Source organism: Oncorhynchus clarkii, chromosome 23 (genome assembly GCF_045791955.1).
Source record: "Oncorhynchus clarkii lewisi isolate Uvic-CL-2024 chromosome 23, UVic_Ocla_1.0, whole genome shotgun sequence".
Lineage (NCBI taxonomy): Eukaryota > Metazoa > Chordata > Actinopteri > Salmoniformes > Salmonidae > Oncorhynchus > Oncorhynchus clarkii.
Genome location: NC_092169.1, coordinates 60,151,314 through 60,169,635, shown reverse-complemented (window position 1 = coordinate 60,169,635; position 18,322 = coordinate 60,151,314). Strand labels below are relative to the sequence as shown.

General features: G+C 44.3%; 2 protein-coding genes across 3 annotated transcripts; one reads left to right on the top strand and one right to left on the bottom strand.

Moving 5' to 3' along the window:
* The first annotated feature begins 1,512 nt into the window (after positions 1-1,512).
* On the top strand, positions 1,513-8,493 carry LOC139381780 (L-seryl-tRNA(Sec) kinase). Its single transcript, XM_071125532.1, is given in 8 exon segments — positions 1,513-1,680; positions 1,683-1,867; positions 2,339-2,686; positions 2,717-2,825; positions 4,097-4,298; positions 5,104-5,179; positions 5,914-6,007; positions 6,894-8,493. Coding segments are annotated over 8 exon segments (1,284 nt in total). The 5' UTR covers positions 1,513-1,637; the 3' UTR covers positions 7,121-8,493.
* Positions 8,494-11,066: 2,573 nt separating this feature from the next.
* On the bottom strand, positions 11,067-17,746 carry LOC139381164 (zinc finger protein Pegasus-like). 2 transcript variants are annotated; one of them, XM_071124544.1, is made up of 3 exons: positions 17,543-17,746; positions 16,498-16,677; positions 11,067-16,299 (listed from the first exon to the last, which is right to left on the bottom strand). In XM_071124544.1, the coding sequence occupies exons 1-3, from the start codon at positions 17,670-17,672 to the stop codon at positions 15,293-15,295; spliced, it is 1,317 nt and encodes a 438-aa protein (XP_070980645.1). In that variant the 5' UTR covers positions 17,673-17,746; the 3' UTR covers positions 11,067-15,292. The 2 variants fall into 2 exon arrangements, with proteins under 2 accessions (XP_070980645.1, XP_070980646.1); XM_071124545.1 differs by having other exon boundaries at positions 16,498-16,674.
* Positions 17,747-18,322: the final 576 nt, after the last annotated feature.

Here is an 18,322-nt window from a genome sequence, read left to right as displayed (position 1 = left end):
CACCTTAGAGACTGCTGCCCTATATACATAGACATGGAATCACTGGTCACTTTAATAATGGAACACTGGTCACTTTAATAATGGAACACTGGTCACTTTAATAATGGAACACTGGTCACTTTAATAATGGAACACTGGTCACTTTAATAATGGAACACTGGTCACTTTAATAATGGAACACTGGTCACTTTAATAATGGAACACTGGTCACTTTAATAATGGAACACTGGTCACTTTAATAATGGAACACTGGTCACTTTAATAATGGAACACTGGTCACTTTAATAATGGAACACTGGTCATTTTAATAATGGAACACTGGTCACTTTAATAATGGAACACTGGTCACTTTAATAATGGAACACTGGTCACTTTAATAATGGAACACTGGTCACTTTAATAATGGAACACTGGTCACTTTAATAATGGAACACTGGTCACTTTAATAATGGAACACTGGTCACTTTAATAATGGAACACTGGTCACTTTAATAATGGAATCACTGGTCACTTTAATAATGGAACACTGGTCACTTTAATAATGGAACACTGGTCACTTTAATAATGGAACACTGGTCACTTTAATAATGGAATCACTGGTCACTTTAATAATGGAACACTGGTCACTTTAATAATGTTTACATACTGCTTTACTCATCTCATATGTACTGTATTTTTAGTCAATGCCACTCCAACATTGCTCGTCTTAATATTGATATATTTCTTAATTACATACATCTTACTTTTAGATGTGTGTTTTGTTGTGAATTGTTAGAGACTACTGCACTGTTGGAGTTAGAAACACAAGCATTTCGCTACACCCGCAATAACATCTGGTGAATATGTGTATGTGACCAATAACATCTGCTGAATATGTGACCAATAACATCTGCTGAATATGTGACCAATAACATCTGCTGAATATGTGTATGTGACCAATGGCATCTACTAAATATGTGTATGTGACCAATAACATCTGCTGAATATGTGACCAATAACATCTGCTGAATATGTGACCAATAACATCTGCTGAATATGTGTATGTGACCAATGGCATCTACTAAATATGTGCATGTGACCAATTACATCTGCTGAATATGTGACCAATAACATCTGCTGAATATGTGTCTGTGACCAATAACATCTGCTAAATATGTGTATGTGACCAATGGCATCTACTAAATATGTGACCAATAACATCTGCTGAATGTGTGTATGTGACCAATAGCATCTACTAAATATGTGACCAATAGCATTTGATTTGATTTTTAAAACTTTTGTCGAAGGAGTGGCTTTGAGACGGCGTGCACATGCGCAGTTCGACACGAGAGGACCCGATGACGTGTTTGTACGCGTGAGTTTACCTAGTATGAACGGGGACTTCCGTTGGAGAATCAGTTTGAGCCGGTCTTTGATACTGTCCTGTCTTTGGTATTACTCTGAACATGCCATTGGTTTTGGTAGAACCTCCAGCACCGTTAGGTGGCAGCACTGGGCCATAAACTAGTACACTTACCAAAACAAAACCACCATAGAAGTACTGGATTATGACGTGGACTTGTTATGGGTCAGGAAGAGGACATTCCTCAACAAATAATAGTTTAATAACGTTGCAAAGGTGACAAATCGTTCCGTCGATGGATCTAAAGGAAGATAGTGTTAATTTGCGATGTGCACCCGGATATGCTTGTGTGTTCTCTGCGGTTTACCTGCAGCAGGGAAGTCGACGCTTGCACAGGCGGTCAACTCTCACTCTGTCCAACGAGGATGGAGGTCCGCTGTCATTTCTTACGACGACCTGATTCCCGGTGACGCTTTCAATGTGAAGGAAGTCGAGGATGAGGAGGATGTTCCGCGATCGCAGACGGTACATTACAAGTCTAAGTCCTGTTTATATCAATGTAGACTACTGAGAACTGTAAATTCTCAACTACCCACCTGGGATTTTTTTGTGCCGAAATTCAATCAAATCTGCATTATTGAATTACACTGCCTGTAAAGCAACTGCAATTAGACAACATTAAGTTAATTTCCATATAAATGCGTCATAGGTTTGATTGATACTGTAATGAAACGGCAAGGAGCAGGTCTCGAACCCTCGGGTCCGGCGCCCTATCGACTGTGCCGCAAAAGCATGCTCGATTTCCAGCGCTTATAAACCCAGGGTCATTACAATATGATATACTATTTGAAATAGGCAACAGAGTTTGTCATGAATGTATTCCTCATGTCACTGTGCCACAACCCCCATGTCTCAGCAGACTGAATGGAAATGAAAGAACAGGGTTTGTCACATGTATTCCTCATGTCACTGTGCCACAACCCCCATGTCTTTCAGCAGACTGAATGGAAATGTCACAGACAAGCGGTGCTGCAGTGTGTTGAACAGTTCCTACAGAGTCCCACAGAGCAGCTACCACCAATCATCTACCAGATCAACAGTGATGCCCGGAGTCGTCTCCTTCACGCCGCTCAGGTCTGCGGGACACCGGCGGGCTCTTCTCAGGTCTGCGGGACACCGGCGGGCTCTTCTCAGGTCTGCGGGACACCGGCGGGCTCTTCTCAGGTCTGCGGGACACCGGTTGGCTCTTCTCCGTTCTGCGGGACACCGGCGGGCTCTTCTCAGGTCTGCGGGACACCGGTGGGCTCTTCTCAGGTCTGCGGGACACCGGTGGGCTCTTCTCAGGTCTGCGGGACACCGATGGGCTCTTCTCAGGCTTACCCATCACCTTCAGATCGACCACCGCCGCCACTCGTCATTCTGCTGGACGACAACTTCTACTATCCAAGCATGAGATACGAGGTGTACCAACTGGCCAGAAAACGTATGTTAAATCTGAAACCCCGTCGTAGAGAGTTACTGCACCGTCTGAAACCCCGTCGTAGAGAGTTACTGCACCGTCTGAAACCCCGTCGTAGAGAGTTACTGCACCGTCTGAAACCCCGTGGTAGAGAGTTACTGCACCGTCTGAAACCCCGTCGTAGAGAGTTACTGCACCGTCTGAAACCCCGTGGTAGAGAGTTACTGCACCGTCTGAAACCCCGTTGTAGAGAGTTACTGCACCGTCTGAAACCCCGTTGTAGAGAGTTACTGCACCGTCTGAAACCCTGTCGTAGAGAGTTACTGCACCGTCTGAAACCCCGTGGTAGAGAGTTACTGCACCGTCTGAAACCCCGTCGTAGAGAGTTACTGCACCGTCTGAAACCCCGTCGTAGAGAGTTACTGCACCGTCTGAAACCCCGTCGTAGAGAGTTACTGCACCGTCTGAAACCCCGTCGTAGAGAGTTACTGCACCGTCTGAAACCCCGTTGTAGAGAGTTACTGCACCGTCTGAAACCCCGTCGTAGAGAGTTACTGCACCGTCTGAAACCCCGTGGTAGAGAGTTACTGCACCGTCTGAAACCCTGTTGTAGAGAGTTACTGCACCGTCTGAAACCCCGTTGTAGAGAGTTACTGCACCGTCTGAAACATTGTGAAATGTCTTGATAATATTTTATTTAAAGCTGTTTGAAGCCCGGTGTACAAAACTGAAAGTACATTATGCAAAAATAAGTATGGGAAGCATAGAAATTGCACACCTAGAACAGACCTACCGCTTTCTAAGACTCGCTTTCAATGAAAATGACAGATCTATAAGTCACATTTCTATGTGCATTTGGTCTGGTCGCCCAAAAAGTTACAAATTACCAAACAAATGTACCAAACGAAACAAGGACGACTTTTAAATATGTCCACAGAAAACAAAAACACATTTTACAGGAACAACTGTGCAGATAAAGTTTGTTAACAGAATAAAACTGAGGGAGATTTGACCATAATTCTGTTACCAAACTTTTGCATCTGCACAGTTTTTCCAGTAAATGTTTTTTTTTTAAATTTATTTTTATTTATTTACTATGTAAATTGTTAAAACAAGTTGTTGTGCATAGAATTGTATGTTTGGTTTGTTAAACTTTGAAATCAATGTTTTTTTTTTGGTTTAGCATAAGTCTTCGTGTTAAATCAGAGTCTCGGCGTAATTCCGTTTCCGTGGAAACAGTTAGTAAATCATAGATATCGTTTGCCTACGTTGACATTTTTTCTCTTTGAAAACAGACTCTGTGGGATTCTGTCAGGTGTACGTCCACTGTCCCGTGGAGTCGTGTGTCAGGAGAAACCAGCTGAGGCCCCAGCCGTTACCCAGTGATGTTATAGTAGAGATGGCCAAGCGCATGGAGCCTCCAAACCCTCAGAGAAACCCATGGGAGCAGAACAGTGTCACTCTGGACAGCGAACACCACTTCACCATAGGATACATGTGAGTGAGTCTAGGGAAGTGTCCCCTTACACAAGCAATCAAATCAAATATATTTATATAGCCCTTCGTACATCAGCTGATATCTCAAAGTGCTGTACAGAAACCCAGCCTAAAACTCCAAACAGCAAGCAATGCAGGTGTAGAAGCACGATGGCTAGGAAAAACTCCCTAGAAAGGCCAAAACCTAGGAAGAAACCTAGAGAGGAACCAGGCTCTGAGGGGTGGCCAGTCCTCTTCTGGCTGTGCCGGGTGGAGATTATAACAGAACATGGCCAAGATGTTCAAATGTTCATAAATGACCAGCATGGTCGAATAATAATAATAAGGCAGAACAGTTGAAACTGGAGCAGCAGCACGGTCAGGTGGACTGGGGACAGCAAGGAGTCATCATGTCAGGTAGTCCTGGGGCATGGTCCTAGGGCTCAGGTCAGTTGAAACTGGAGCAGCAGCACGGCCAGGTGGACTGGGGACAGCAAGGAGTCATCATGTCAGGTAGTCCTGAGGCATGGTCCTAGGGCTCAGGTCCTCCGAGAGAGAGAAAGAAAGAGAGAAAGAGAGAATTAGAGAGAGCACACTTAAATTCACACAGGACACCGGAAAGGACAGGAGAAGTACTCCAGATATAACAGACTGACCCTAGCCCCCCGACACATAAACTACTGCAGCATAAATACTGGAGGCTGAGACAGGAGGGGTCAAGAGACACTGGGGCCCCATCCGATCCAAGCAATCAGACAGGAAATGGGACGTTAATCAAATGTTACTGTTTATGTATATTAACCTTGTGTTTCACCGTCTCCTTCAGCCAAAGGTTGGTGAAGGTGATCTCTACTGCGTTGGAGAACCCACTGAGTCCAGTCCAGGACAACGCTGAGCAGAAGGTATGTTCTGTTAGTTCATGGAACCCACTGAGTCCAGTCCAGGACAACGCTGAGCAGAAGGTATGTTCTGTTAGTTCATGGAACCCACTGAGTCCAGTCCAGGACAACGCTGAGCAGAAGGTATGTTCTGTTAGTTCATGGAACCCGCTGAGTCCAGTCCAGGACCACACTGAGCAGAAGGTATGTTCTGTTAGTTCATGGAACCCACTGAGTCCAGTCCAGGACAACGCTGAGCAGAAGGTATGTTCTGTTAGTTCATGGAACCCACTGAGTCCAGTCCAGGACAACGCTGAGCAGAAGGTATGTTCTGTTAGTTCATGGGACCCACTGAGTCTAGTAGGAGCCAGAGCAGCTTACAGTATGGTGATGAGCATTTTGACCATGTTAACGTGACCTCTGCTGTATTCTGTAGGAGGCTGACCGTCAGAGCTGTGGTGTATTCTATATTCTGTAGGAGGCTGACCCTCAGAGCTGTGGTGTATTCTATATTCTGTAGGAGGCTGACCGTCAGAGCTGTGGTGTATTCTGTAGGAGGCTGACCCTCAGAGCTGTGGTGTATTCTATATTCTGTAGGAGGCTGACCCTCAGAGCTGTGGTGTATTCTATATTCTGTAGGAGGCTGACCCTCAGAGCTGTGGTGTATTCTATATTCTGTAGGAGGCTGACCGTCAGAGCTGTGGTGTATTCTGTAGGAGGCTGACCCTCAGAGCTGTGGTGTATTCTATATTCTGTAGGAGGCTGACCGTCAGAGCTGTGTGTCCAGTGTGGTCCACCAGGCTGACCAGGCCTGCAGACGCCTGGTCTCACAGGCCATGCAGGAAGCCAGAGGTCAGTATTCATCCTTACTGTGATCCTTAAAGCCCACACACACACACACACACACACACACACACACTGATAGAGTTTGCCGGCTGAGAGTACTTAGCGACTCTGAACGGAATGCCAGGCGTAATTTGCAAGCGGAAAATGTTGTCAGCCGTACGCCCACCGGCAGTCGGCCCCTAAAACCCGCCGTGCCGAACGAACGCCAAACAAAGGGAATATAAACATGGAGCACGTGGACATTCTGAGGTGTTTACTCTCCCCTCAGTGAGATGACGTTGCCCGCACGAAATAAACACAACATCCGGCCCATTTCCACAACAACTAAAAGAGGTGTTGAAGCACGAGACGACTAACTTCTGTTTTTTTTGGGGGGGGGGGCGTACCAACCACGTCGTGGTAGTGTGAAGCTCCCCTCGTAACACGTGTCAGATACTCTTGACTGTGTGAGAACATGGCAGTAACGTCTTGCCCCGCGCTCATCTCAAAATCTTGTTTCAACGTCATCTGGCTGAGTCTACCTTTAAAAAAAAAAAAACATAATCAAGAGTTAATGAGTTAATGCAAGGCATGTAGTAGCCTAGTGGTTAGAGCGTTGGACTAGTAACCGGAAGGTTGCGAGTTCAAACCCCCGAGCTGACAAGGTACAAATCTGTCGTTCTGCCCCTGAACAGGCAGTTAACCCACTGTTCCTAGGTCGTCATTGTAAATAAGAATTTGTTCTTAACTGACTTGCCTGGTTAAATAAAGGTAAAAAAAACAACAACAATAAACAGAGAGAATGAATGATTGTGTGTTTATATTGTAGGTAGAATGTTTCTTGACTCACTACCTCCCCTTCCTTCTTTATACGCTCTCCAGTAAATCACAACTCTTCATCCTCTATGTTCAGAACATCAACTTCCCCCCGAGAGGATGAGGTCTCTGGCAGCCGACTTCAATGAATCCAAAACCAGATTTCTCCAGGACCTGCGGAGACAAGTTCTCCACGGCCTTCCCTTAACCCAGGGAGAGGGCGTGGAGGTGGAGCGGGTTGTGAACAGAGCCGTGGACGTCTTCAACAGAGAGAAACAGGAAATCATTGCAAGATACCTTACTCCTTATGACAGAATAAAATGACACAGAAAATGAGGGATAGATGATCGCCGTTATGTAACTTTCATTGATTCTATGTAAATAGTCATACATATTGACGTTAGTTTATTTATATATTTTTCTGACAAAACGTCCAACCTGTTAGGTGCATATACAGGGTGGAACCTAGCAAGGTGGAACCTAACAGGGTGGAAATGTGGAGGCTAACTTAGCCGTAGCACTGGGTGGAACCTAGTAAGGTGGAAATGTGGAGGCTAACTTAGCCGTAGCACTGGGTGGAACCTAGCAAGGTAGAAATGTGGAGGCTAACTTAGCCGTAGCACTGGGTGGAACCTAGTAAGGTGGAAATGTGGAGGCTAACTTAGCCGTAGCACTGGGTGGAACATAGCAAGGTGGAAATGTGGAGGCTAACTTAGCCGTAGCACTGGGTGGAACCTAACAAGGTGGAAATGTGGAGGCTAACTTAGCCGTAGCACTGGGTGGAACCTAGCAAGGTGGAAATGTGGAGGCTAACTTAGCCGTAGCACTGGGTGGAACATAGCAAGGTGGAACCTAGCAAGGTGGAAATGTGGAGGCTAACTTAGCCGTAGCACTGGGTGGAACCTAGTAAGGTGGAAATGTGGAGGCTAACTTAGCCGTAGCACTGGGTGGAACATAGCAAGTTGGAACCTAGCAAGGTGGAAATGTGGAGGCTAACTTAGCCGTAGCACTGGGTGGAACATAGCAAGGTGGAACCTAGCAAGGTGGAAATGTGGAGGCTAACTTAGCCGTAGCACTGGGTGGAACCTAGCAAGGTAGAAATGTGGAGCTTAACTTAGCCGTAGCACTGGGTGGAACCTAGCAAGGTGGAAATGTGGAGGCTAACTTAGCCGTAGCACTGTGAGTGATCAAGATCCAGCTGGCATAATGGTGAACACTTGAAGATCATTTTTTTTACTGTTCCGTCAAACACAATTTGAAATGATCAAATGTTCATCTACTTTAGCCGAACAGCCGGGGGACATTTTAAGAGCGAGACCGTACTGACTGACATCACGAAACATTAAAATGTAGATGTGTTTAAACCGAGTGTTGATACTTCATGTGGCGTTGCACTGTCATGGGACACTTCCTGATTGTGATGTCATCATCCAATGAAAAACAAAATGGTCAAAAAATGCAAATAAAATTCCCATTGATATCGATATCTTTTGTGTTTTTATGGGAAAGGACACCTACCTTTCTATTTAAAGCTCTTTGGAAACCACATTCTACAGAGAATAAGAGATGTTATTTCCTGGGGACAGAAAAGGCACTGTATAACAGGAATGAATGACCCGGTCTGTGAGAGCCAGAAATATTGCTTGTTTGTAGGTGACCAAATACTTATTTTCCACCATAATTTGCAAATAAATTCATAAAAAAATCCTACAATGTGATTTTCTGGATTTTTTTTTTCTCATTTTGTCTGTCATAGTTGAAGTGTACCTACGATGAAAATTACAGGCCTCTCTCATCTTTTTAGTGGGAGAACTTGCACAATTGGTGGCTGACTAAATACTTTTTTTGCCCCACTGTATATGGTTTTATAGAGGGCTGTTTGACAACATGTAGTTCAATGTCCATGTATATGGTTTTATAGAGGGCTGTTTGACAACATGTAGTAAGTGCAATGTCCATGTATATGGTTTTATAGAGGGCTGTTTGACAACCTGTAGTTCAATGTCCATGTATATGGTTTTATAGAGGGCTGTTTGACAACATGTAGTAAGTACAATGTCCATGTATATGGTTTTTGCATGATGGTCTCAAGTTAGGCGAAGGGAGGGAGGCCTCCTTAACGCTCAACAAGATAAATCCTCTTCAGCACCACGGACAGCTCCAGCAAATATTCACCTATTTCATGATTTCTGTTTTGTTGAAATATAAACTATAGAAGAGTCCCTGTCAATTTGAATATTTCACTTCCTGGAAAGGCAACCTTCCCTTCATATCACACAACTATACCATGTCATCAAATAGTCTCTACGTGACCTCTATACCCCTCTCTACGTGACCTCTATAACCCTCTCTACGTGACCTCTATACCCCTCTCTACGTGACCTCTATACCCCTCTCTACGTGACCTCTATACCCCTCTCTACGTGACCTCTATACCCCTCTCTACGTGACCTCTATACCCCTCTCTACGTGACCTCTATACCCCTCTCTACGTGACCTCTATACCCCTCTCTACGTGACCTCTATACCCCTCTCTACGTGACCTCTATACCCCTCTCTACGTGACCTCTATACCCCTCTGAAATCAGAAAGTTCGTTGTTCTAACTTCTTAATAACCAAATAATAAAAAGTCCTGTATTTACAACAGGCCTATATGATATAAATAATAAACTCAGTTTTCTTAGTAATGGTAATAATGTAATATATTACAGGCCTATATGATATAAATAATAAACTCAGTTTTCTTAGTAATGGTAATAATGTAATATATTACAGGCCTATATGATATAAATAATAAACTCAGTCTTCTTAGTAATGGTAATAATGTAATATATTACAGGCCTATATGATATAAATAATAAACTCAGTCGTCTTAGTAATGGTAATAATGTAATATATTACAGGCCTATATGATATAAATAATAAACTCAGTCTTCTTAGTAATGGTAATAATGTAATATATTACAGTTACTGTAACAAATTACAATAACACAAAAGGCCTTTTCAAGGTGTTAACATTTGACTAAAATTATACACTGAACAAAAATATAAACACAATATGTAAAGTGAAGGTCCCATGTTTCATGAGCTGAAATAAAGGAACCCCCCCAAAGAAATCATTAAAAACAAAAATCCCAGAAATGTTCTATACACACAAAAAACATATTTATCTCAAATGTTGTGCCCAAATTTGTTTACATCCCTGTTAGTGAGTTTTTCCCCCTTTGCCAAGATAATCCATCCACCTGACAGATGTGGCATTAGAGAATTTGACAGTTCGTCCAACCAGCCTCACAACCCCAGTGTGTAACCACGCCAACCCAGGACCTATGGGATCTGAGACCAGCCACCTGGACTGTTGATTAAACTGTGGGTTTGCATAACCATAGATATTTTACACACTGTTAGAAACCGGCTCAGGGAAGCTCATCTGTTTGTTGTCCTCACCAGGGTCTCGACCTGACTGCAGTTCTGTATCGTGATCGACTCCAGTGGGCAAATGCTCACCTTCGATGGCAATTTGAATACACAGGGATACTGTGACGAGATCCTGAGGCTCATTGTCGTGCCGTTCATCCACCGTCATCACCTCATGTTTCAGCATGATAAAGCACGGCCCCATGTCGCAAGGACCTGCACACAATTCCTGGAAGCTGAACATGTCCCAGTTCTTCCATGGCCTGCATACTCACCAGACATGTCGCTCAATGAGCATGTTTGGGATGCTCTGGATCGACGTGTACGACAGCGTGGTTCCAGGTCCCGCCCAATATCCAGCAACTTCACACAGCCATTTGAAGAGGAGTGGGACAACAACATTCCACAGGCCACAATCAACAGCCTGATCAACTCTATGTGAAGGAGATGTGTCGCGCTGCATGAGGCAAATGGTTTGTCACACCAGATACTGACTGGTTTTCTGATCCACTCCCCTGTTCTGGTTGTTTGTTTGTATGTCTGTATTCCCAGTCATGTAGTATATCTGTGACCCAACAGACTGTATTCCCAGTCATGTAGTGTATCTGTGACCAACAGACTGTATTATCAGTCATGTAGTATATCTGTGACCAACAGACTGTATTATCAGTCATGTAGTATATCTGTGACCAACAGACTGTATTATCAGTCATGTAGTATATCTGTGACCAACAGACTGTATTATCAGTCATGTAGTATATCTGTGACCAACAGACTGTATTATCAGTCATGTAGTATATCTGTGACCAACATACACATGTCTGTATTCCCAGTCATGTATAAATCCATAGATTAGGGCCTAATGAATGTATTTACATTGACTGATTTCCTTTATATGAACTGGAACTCTTTGAATCTTTTACAATTTTGCATTTGAAATTTATATTTTTCTTCAGTGTAAATCAGAATCTACATATTTCCACCCTGTGGTGTTTCATATCATAACATGACTTTCTCCATAGTCCAATATAGATCATTGATTGGCAGCCAATCCTACACATCCTAGATCACTGCATAGAAAACACCACTCCAATACGGGGACCATTAGACACTGCTACATCAATCTATGTTTCCAGAAAACAAACAGGAAATCCTTTTTAACATACAATATGAAAAACAAACTCCAGGCTCTGATCTGTGCAAATCATTTCAATACTCAGGAAGGGGTGGTGCTACGTTACTGTCTGTAAGGACCACAGTCATTTCCATACTCAGGAAGGGGTGGTGTTACGTTACTGTCTGTAAGGACCACAATCATTTCCATACTCAGGAAGGGGTGGTGTTACGTTACTGTCTGTAAGGACCACAGTCATTTCAATACTCAGGAAGGGGTGGTGTTACGTTACTGTCTGTAAGGACCACAGTCATTTCCATACTCAGGAAGGGGTGGTGTTACGTTACTGTCTGTAAGGACCACAGTCATTTCAATACTCAGGAAGGGGTGGTGTTACGTTACTGCCTGTAAGGACCACAGTCATTTCAATACTCAGGGAGGGGTGGTGTTACGTTACTGTCTGTAAGGACCACAGTCATTTCAACACTCAGGAAGGGGTGGTGTTACGTTACTGTCTGTAAGGACCACAGTCATTTCAACACTCAGGAAGGGGTGGTGTTACGTTACTGTCTGTAAGGACCACAGTCATTTCCATACTCAGGAAGGGGTGGTGTTACGTTACTGTCTGTAAGGACCACAGTCATTTCAATACTCAGGGAGGGGTGGTGTTACGTTACTGTCTGTAAGGACCACAGTCATTTCAACACTCAGGGAGGGGTGGTGTTACGTTACTGTCTGTAAGGACCACAGTCATTTCAATACTCAGGAAGGGGTGGTGTTACGTTACTGTCTGTAAGGACCACAGTCATTTCAATACTCAGGGAGGGGTGGTGTTACGTTACTGTCTGTAAGGACCACAGTCATTTCAATACTCAGGAAGGGGTGGTGTTACGTTACTGTCTGTAAGGACCACAGTCATTTCAATACTCAGGAAGGGGTGGTGTTACGTTACTGTCTGTAAGGACCACAGTCATTTCAATACTCAGGAAGGGGTGGTGTTACGTTACTGTCTGTAAGGACCACAGTCATTTCCATACTCAGGAAGGGGTGGTGTTACGTTACTGTCTGTAAGGACCACAGTCATTTCAATACTCAGGGAGGGGTGGTGTTACGTTACTGTCTGTAAGGACCACAGTCATTTCAATACTCAGGGAGGGGTGGTGTTACGTTACTGTCTGTAAGGACCACAGTCATTTCCATACTCAGGGAGGGGTGGTGTTACGTTACTGTCTGTAAGGACCACAGTCATTTCAACACTCAGGAAGGGGTGGTGTTACGTTACTGTCTGTAAGGACCACAGTCATTTCAATACTCAGGGAGGGGTGGTGTTACGTTACTGTCTGTAAGGACCACAGTCATTTCAATACTCAGGAAGGGGTGGTGTTACGTTACTGTCTGTAAGGACCACAGTCATTTCAATACTCAGGAAGGGGTGGTGTTACGTTACTGTCTGTAAGGACCACAGTCATTTCAATACTCAGGGAGGGGTGGTGTTACGTTACTGTCTGTAAGGACCACAGTCATTTCAATACTCAGGGAGGGGTGGTGTTACGTTACTGTCTGTAAGGACCACAGTCATTTCAATACTCAGGAAGGGGTGGTGTTACGTTACTGTCTGTAAGGACCACAGTCATTTCAATACTCAGGAAGGGGTGGTGTTACGTTACTGTCTGTAAGGACCACAGTCATTTCAATACTCAGGGAGGGGTGGTGTTACGTTACTGTCTGTAAGGACCACAGTCATTTCAATACTCAGGGAGGGGTGGTGTTACGTTACTGTCTGTAAGGACCACAGTCATTTCAATACTCAGGGAGGGGTGGTGTTACGTTACTGTCTGTAAGGACCACAGTCATTTCAATACTCAGGGAGGGGTGGTGTTACGTTACTGTCTGTAAGGACCACAGTCATTTCAATACTCAGGAAGGGGTGGTGTTACGTTACTGTCTGTAAGGACCACAGTCATTTCCATACTCAGGAAGGGGTGGTGTTACGTTACTGTCTGTAAGGACCACAGTCATTTCAATACTCAGGAAGGGGTGGTGTTACGTTACTGTCTGTAAGGACCACAGTCATTTCCATACTCAGGAAGGGGTGGTGTTTTTCGTTTTTGACTGTAAGGACCACAATCATTTCCAACACTGCTACAACTGTTATGTGAAATACTTTGAAATACTTTTAAAAAAAGGTTCAGAAGAATACTTTGGCCTTCTGATGAAGTACGATTTATCCAAGTCCGAATGATTTGTCTCCAACGCAAATTGCATTTAAGCTACAGATCATTGTTAATTTAGGAGGTATTAGCTAAAGAGCACCAGGTAATATGAATCAGTAAGGCTAGCTGATGGTAAGAAATTATGTGATTGGCAGCAACAGAGGATGTCTGAATGTGGAACAGAGAACACATGGAATCAACCGGAATGTGGAACAGAGAACACATGGAATCAATCTGAATGTGTAGCAGAGAACACATGGAATCAATCTGAATGTGGAACAGAGAACACATGGAATCAACCGGAATGTGGAACAGAGAACACATGGAATCAATCTGAATGTGGAACAGAGAACACATGGAATCAACCGGAATGTGGAACAGAGAACACATGGAATCAATCTGAATGTGGAACAGAGAACACGTGGAATCAATCTGAATGTGGAACAGAGAACACATGGAATCAACCGGAATGTGGAACAGAGAACACATGGAATCAATCTGAATGTGGAACAGAGAACACATGGAATCAACCGGAATGTGGAACAGAGAACACATGGAATCAATCTGAATGTGGAACAGAGAACACATGGAATCAATCTGAATGTGGAACAGAGAACACATGGAATCAACCGGAATGTGGAACCGAGCAGAGTAAATTACAGAGTGAAATGATGTCTAAGCTGAAAGCATCAATATGCACAGATGTCATTCACTTCAAGCCGTTGATATAATGTTACGTTTTTACACTCACCACAAAGTGAGACACTACTATACACAATGTATAATAAAGCCTGTCTGTTTGTCATTGTTGAGCACCTATTTGGACCAATGGGCTTGTTCATGCTTCTTGCTTCATGCCTTACCTCCTCACGCCATTTACACAACACTGTATATATACTTTTTCTATTGTGTTATTGACTGTACGTTTGTTTATTCCATGTGTAACTCTGTGTTGTTGTTTGTGTCGCACTGCTTTGCTTTATCTTGGCCAGGTCACAGTTGTAAATGAGAACTTGTTCTCAACTGGTCTACCTGGTTAAATAAAGGTGAAATAAAAGATAAGGCCAAAACTGTTTAAACTCTAGTCACAGAAACCAGATACCTTGCTAATCGCTATTTAAACTATAAGTTTAGTAACATCCCCAATATTTATGTAACTAATTCAGAGTCGGGCTCTCGTGTGGCGCAGCGGTCTAAGGCACTGCATCTCAGTGCAAGAGACGTCAACAGTCCCTGGTTCAAATCCAGGCTGTATAACATCCGGCCATGATTGGGAGTCCCATAGGGAGGCACACAATTGGCTCTGCGTCGTCAAGGTTTGGCCCTGGGGATAGGCTGTCATTGTAAATAAGAATTTGTTCTTAACTGACTTGCCTCGTTAAATAAAAGGTTACATTTAAAAAATAAGAAGTTGACTTTCTTTAAATTCTCAGACGGCACCGAGGAGGACACGTGATAAATGTCTCCAACCTCCAGATTGCTTTCTTTAAATTCTCAGACGGCACCGAGGAGGACACGTGATAAATGTCTCCAACCTCCAGATTGCTTTCCCATTTATAGAAACACCAATTCCTCATTTCAAAGTCACTCACTCTCTAAGTTATATCATAAAAATAAAAAAAACTATACAATAAAATCTAGATCAGAATCGCTGTGATCCCTGATTATCATAAACACGGGAATAAGTTAATGTTCTCTGTGAGGCGCCAAACATTGTTCAAATTCATCTCTCGGGTTACTGTGGAAGTCAGTCACAGCGTGTGCTGCCCGCGAGCAAAGTGGCAGGCAAAGTCATACTTGTTCCTGCACTTACAGCCGCAGATATTACACTGGAAGGGGTTCTCGTAGCCGTGGCAACCCATGTGAATGGTATACATGATGTTGTCAGAGAAGTAGGTGTCGCAGTGCTGGCAGCTGTGCAGCATCTGTGGGTCTGGGTGCTGTGTGCTACCGAGCAGGGCAGGGGTACTGGGCTGGCTGTTACTAATGCTAGCTGAGCTGGTGCGTGTGTGTGCACTGTGCTCACTGCTGGGTTCTGGGTCCACAGGGCTGGGGCTGTAGTTCCTGCTATGGCCTGCAGGCGGTTGGAGGTCCTCGGGGCTGGTTGGGGAGGAGGTTTGGTGGTGGTGGTGGTGGTAGTGGTGGTGGTGGGCACCACTTTGACTGGTGGACAAAGATACTGACACTGCAATCGGTGCACCAGAGGCCTGCTGGATGAGGAACGGCTTGACGTCGTTACAGGACAGTCTGTCAGGAGACACAGGGGTCTGGTCCACTGGGGGGAGGTTGGACAACTGGCCTGCCAGTGTAGACAGCTGGTTCAGAGGATTATTGTCCACCATCATGTCACTGTTGACATCCCTGCTGGCTCCTCCTCCAGTCCCATGGTCCTTCACATCGCTCTCGTACACCTCGTGGTTCAGGTAGTCTGGTTTCCCCACCACCATGGAGGGAGGGCTGAAGTTGATGAGGAGGTGTCTGCTGTAGCCTCCCAGGCCCAAGGAGCTGCCACTCTTCTTCTGTAGGACGTTCAGCATCTTCTTGTTGGACAGGAAGGCGGGCAGCCCCGCCCCCTTCATGGGTAAAAGCTTGTGGCGGCGCCGGCGGTGGTGGGACAGGTTACTGCGGTCGCTGCAACGGAAGGAGCAGAGGTCACACTTGTAGGGCTTCTCTCCGGTGTGGGAGCGCATGTGGGCCTCAAGGTGGCGCTCGTAGGCAGAGGCGAAGGGGCACAGCTGGCAGCGGTGAGGCTTCTCTCCTGTTAAATCAACAAAGAGGGAAGGTTTAGGTTTATTTGAACATCTTGGCACAACTCCAACATCCATTAAAATGTAACGTCACACAATATAAATACAAGTTTAAAAAAAAAAAATTAAAAAAAAAAGATCCTAACTATATGGGCGGACTGACCATCTGGCATGTTGGGCAAATGCCAGATGGGCTGGTCCATTTTTACCTGTGTGAATTCTGATGTGCTCTATCAGGCGAGCGGTGCCTTTACTGGCGTAGCTGCAGTAGCTACACTTGAGCTTGCCGTCGAAGGTTCTCTGGAAGCCGTCAACCAGCAGCCCAGAGCTGTCGTCCAGAGAGACTTCCACCGACCCATTGTGATGATCACTGTCTGGGATAGCTGCTACTACCGGGAGAGGAGACGACAACACACAGAATTAAATAGATACTTTACAGTCAAATTTTTTCACCCGGAAATTGATACCTCTAAACAATAGCTAAGCCTCACTGACACACAAAAAAGCCTAGGTCTGTAGCTCAAATCACATCTAGAATTTATCCGGAAGCAGGATTTGTAAAATCACATTTTTACATTGATCTATTTTTCCGGTGACAAAATATATATTCTGGCAAGATAATCTAGTCAGAAACCATTTGTGGCGCAGTCCTGTTTATGTCTGGTGCTCGAAAGATATGAGAGGATCACTTGATCTTTGTTACGTTAATATCTCCACAATATGGTATGTAAATGTAACAGTATAACTTCAGACAAACCCCTCGCCCCATACCCGGGCGCGAACCAGGGACCCTCTGCACACATCAACAACAGTCACCCACGAAGCATCGTTACCCATCGCTCCACAAAAGCCGCGGCCCTTGCAGAGCAAAGGGGAACCACTACTTCAAGGTCTCTGAGCGAGTGACGTCACCGATCGAACCACTATTTAGCGCGAACCACCACCGCTAACGAAGCTAGCCGTTTCACATCCGTTACATAAACAGAATAACCACTCATTGTTCCTCCAGAGGACCCCTTTCAGATGACGGACCATCGCCACTAAATAAACACGTTCAAATCCACCTTTTAGGTTTTCCTCCGTAGCGCTGTGCCCTGTTCCACTGGTTTCACTTCCCAAAGAAAAATTAGGGATATGGCTTATTTTTTGGGCCGATATATATATATATTATATATATATATATATATATATATACATATACATACATCATAAGTTAAAAGTAAATTACTCTGATAGTGTTCATAACAGTCTCACCAGCTTGGAGGTGGTCGGGCTCTATCTCCCCACCGACAGAGCCTGAGATCATGTTGACATGGTGCGTTTGCTGTGTCAGGTACTCTTGAAAGTCCTTTATGAAATCCAGAGGTTTTAGATCATCATCCATTTGGCAAGATGGGGTGTTTTATGATGACTTCTGATCACTCCCCCCGAAACCTGTAAAATAAGGCAAGAATATTTTTTTAACATTTTTTATTTAACTAAGCAAGCCAGTTAAAGAACAAATTCTTATTTACAATGATGGCCTACCGGGGAACAGTGGGGTTAACTGCCTTGTTCAGGGGCAGAATGACAGATTTGTACCTTGTCAGCTCGGGGATTTGATCTTGCAACCTTTCGGTTACTGGCACAACACTCCAACCACTAGGCTACCCTGCTTGAAGATTTAACATAATGAACCACATGATCATCACATTGTTACAATACCACTGCATGTATGCCATAATCTATAGCCCGATATTGGACTAAATGAGCCTAACGTTACTCCATAGTCCAAAGAACTTAGATGTTCTGTTTAAGGGGCGGCAGGGTAGCCTAGTGCGTTGGTCTTATAACCGGAAGGTTGCAAGTTCAAATCCCCTAACTGACTGTCGTGCTGCCCCTGAACAGACAGTTAACCGACTGTTCCTAGGCTGTCATTGAAAATAAGATTTTTTTCTTAAAGGTTTAATTAAAATAAGGGCGAAATGGCTCTGGATACCAAAACAGCCAAAGACTCCCATCTAAACGTGAATCGATTTCGGTACGGTTCTTCAA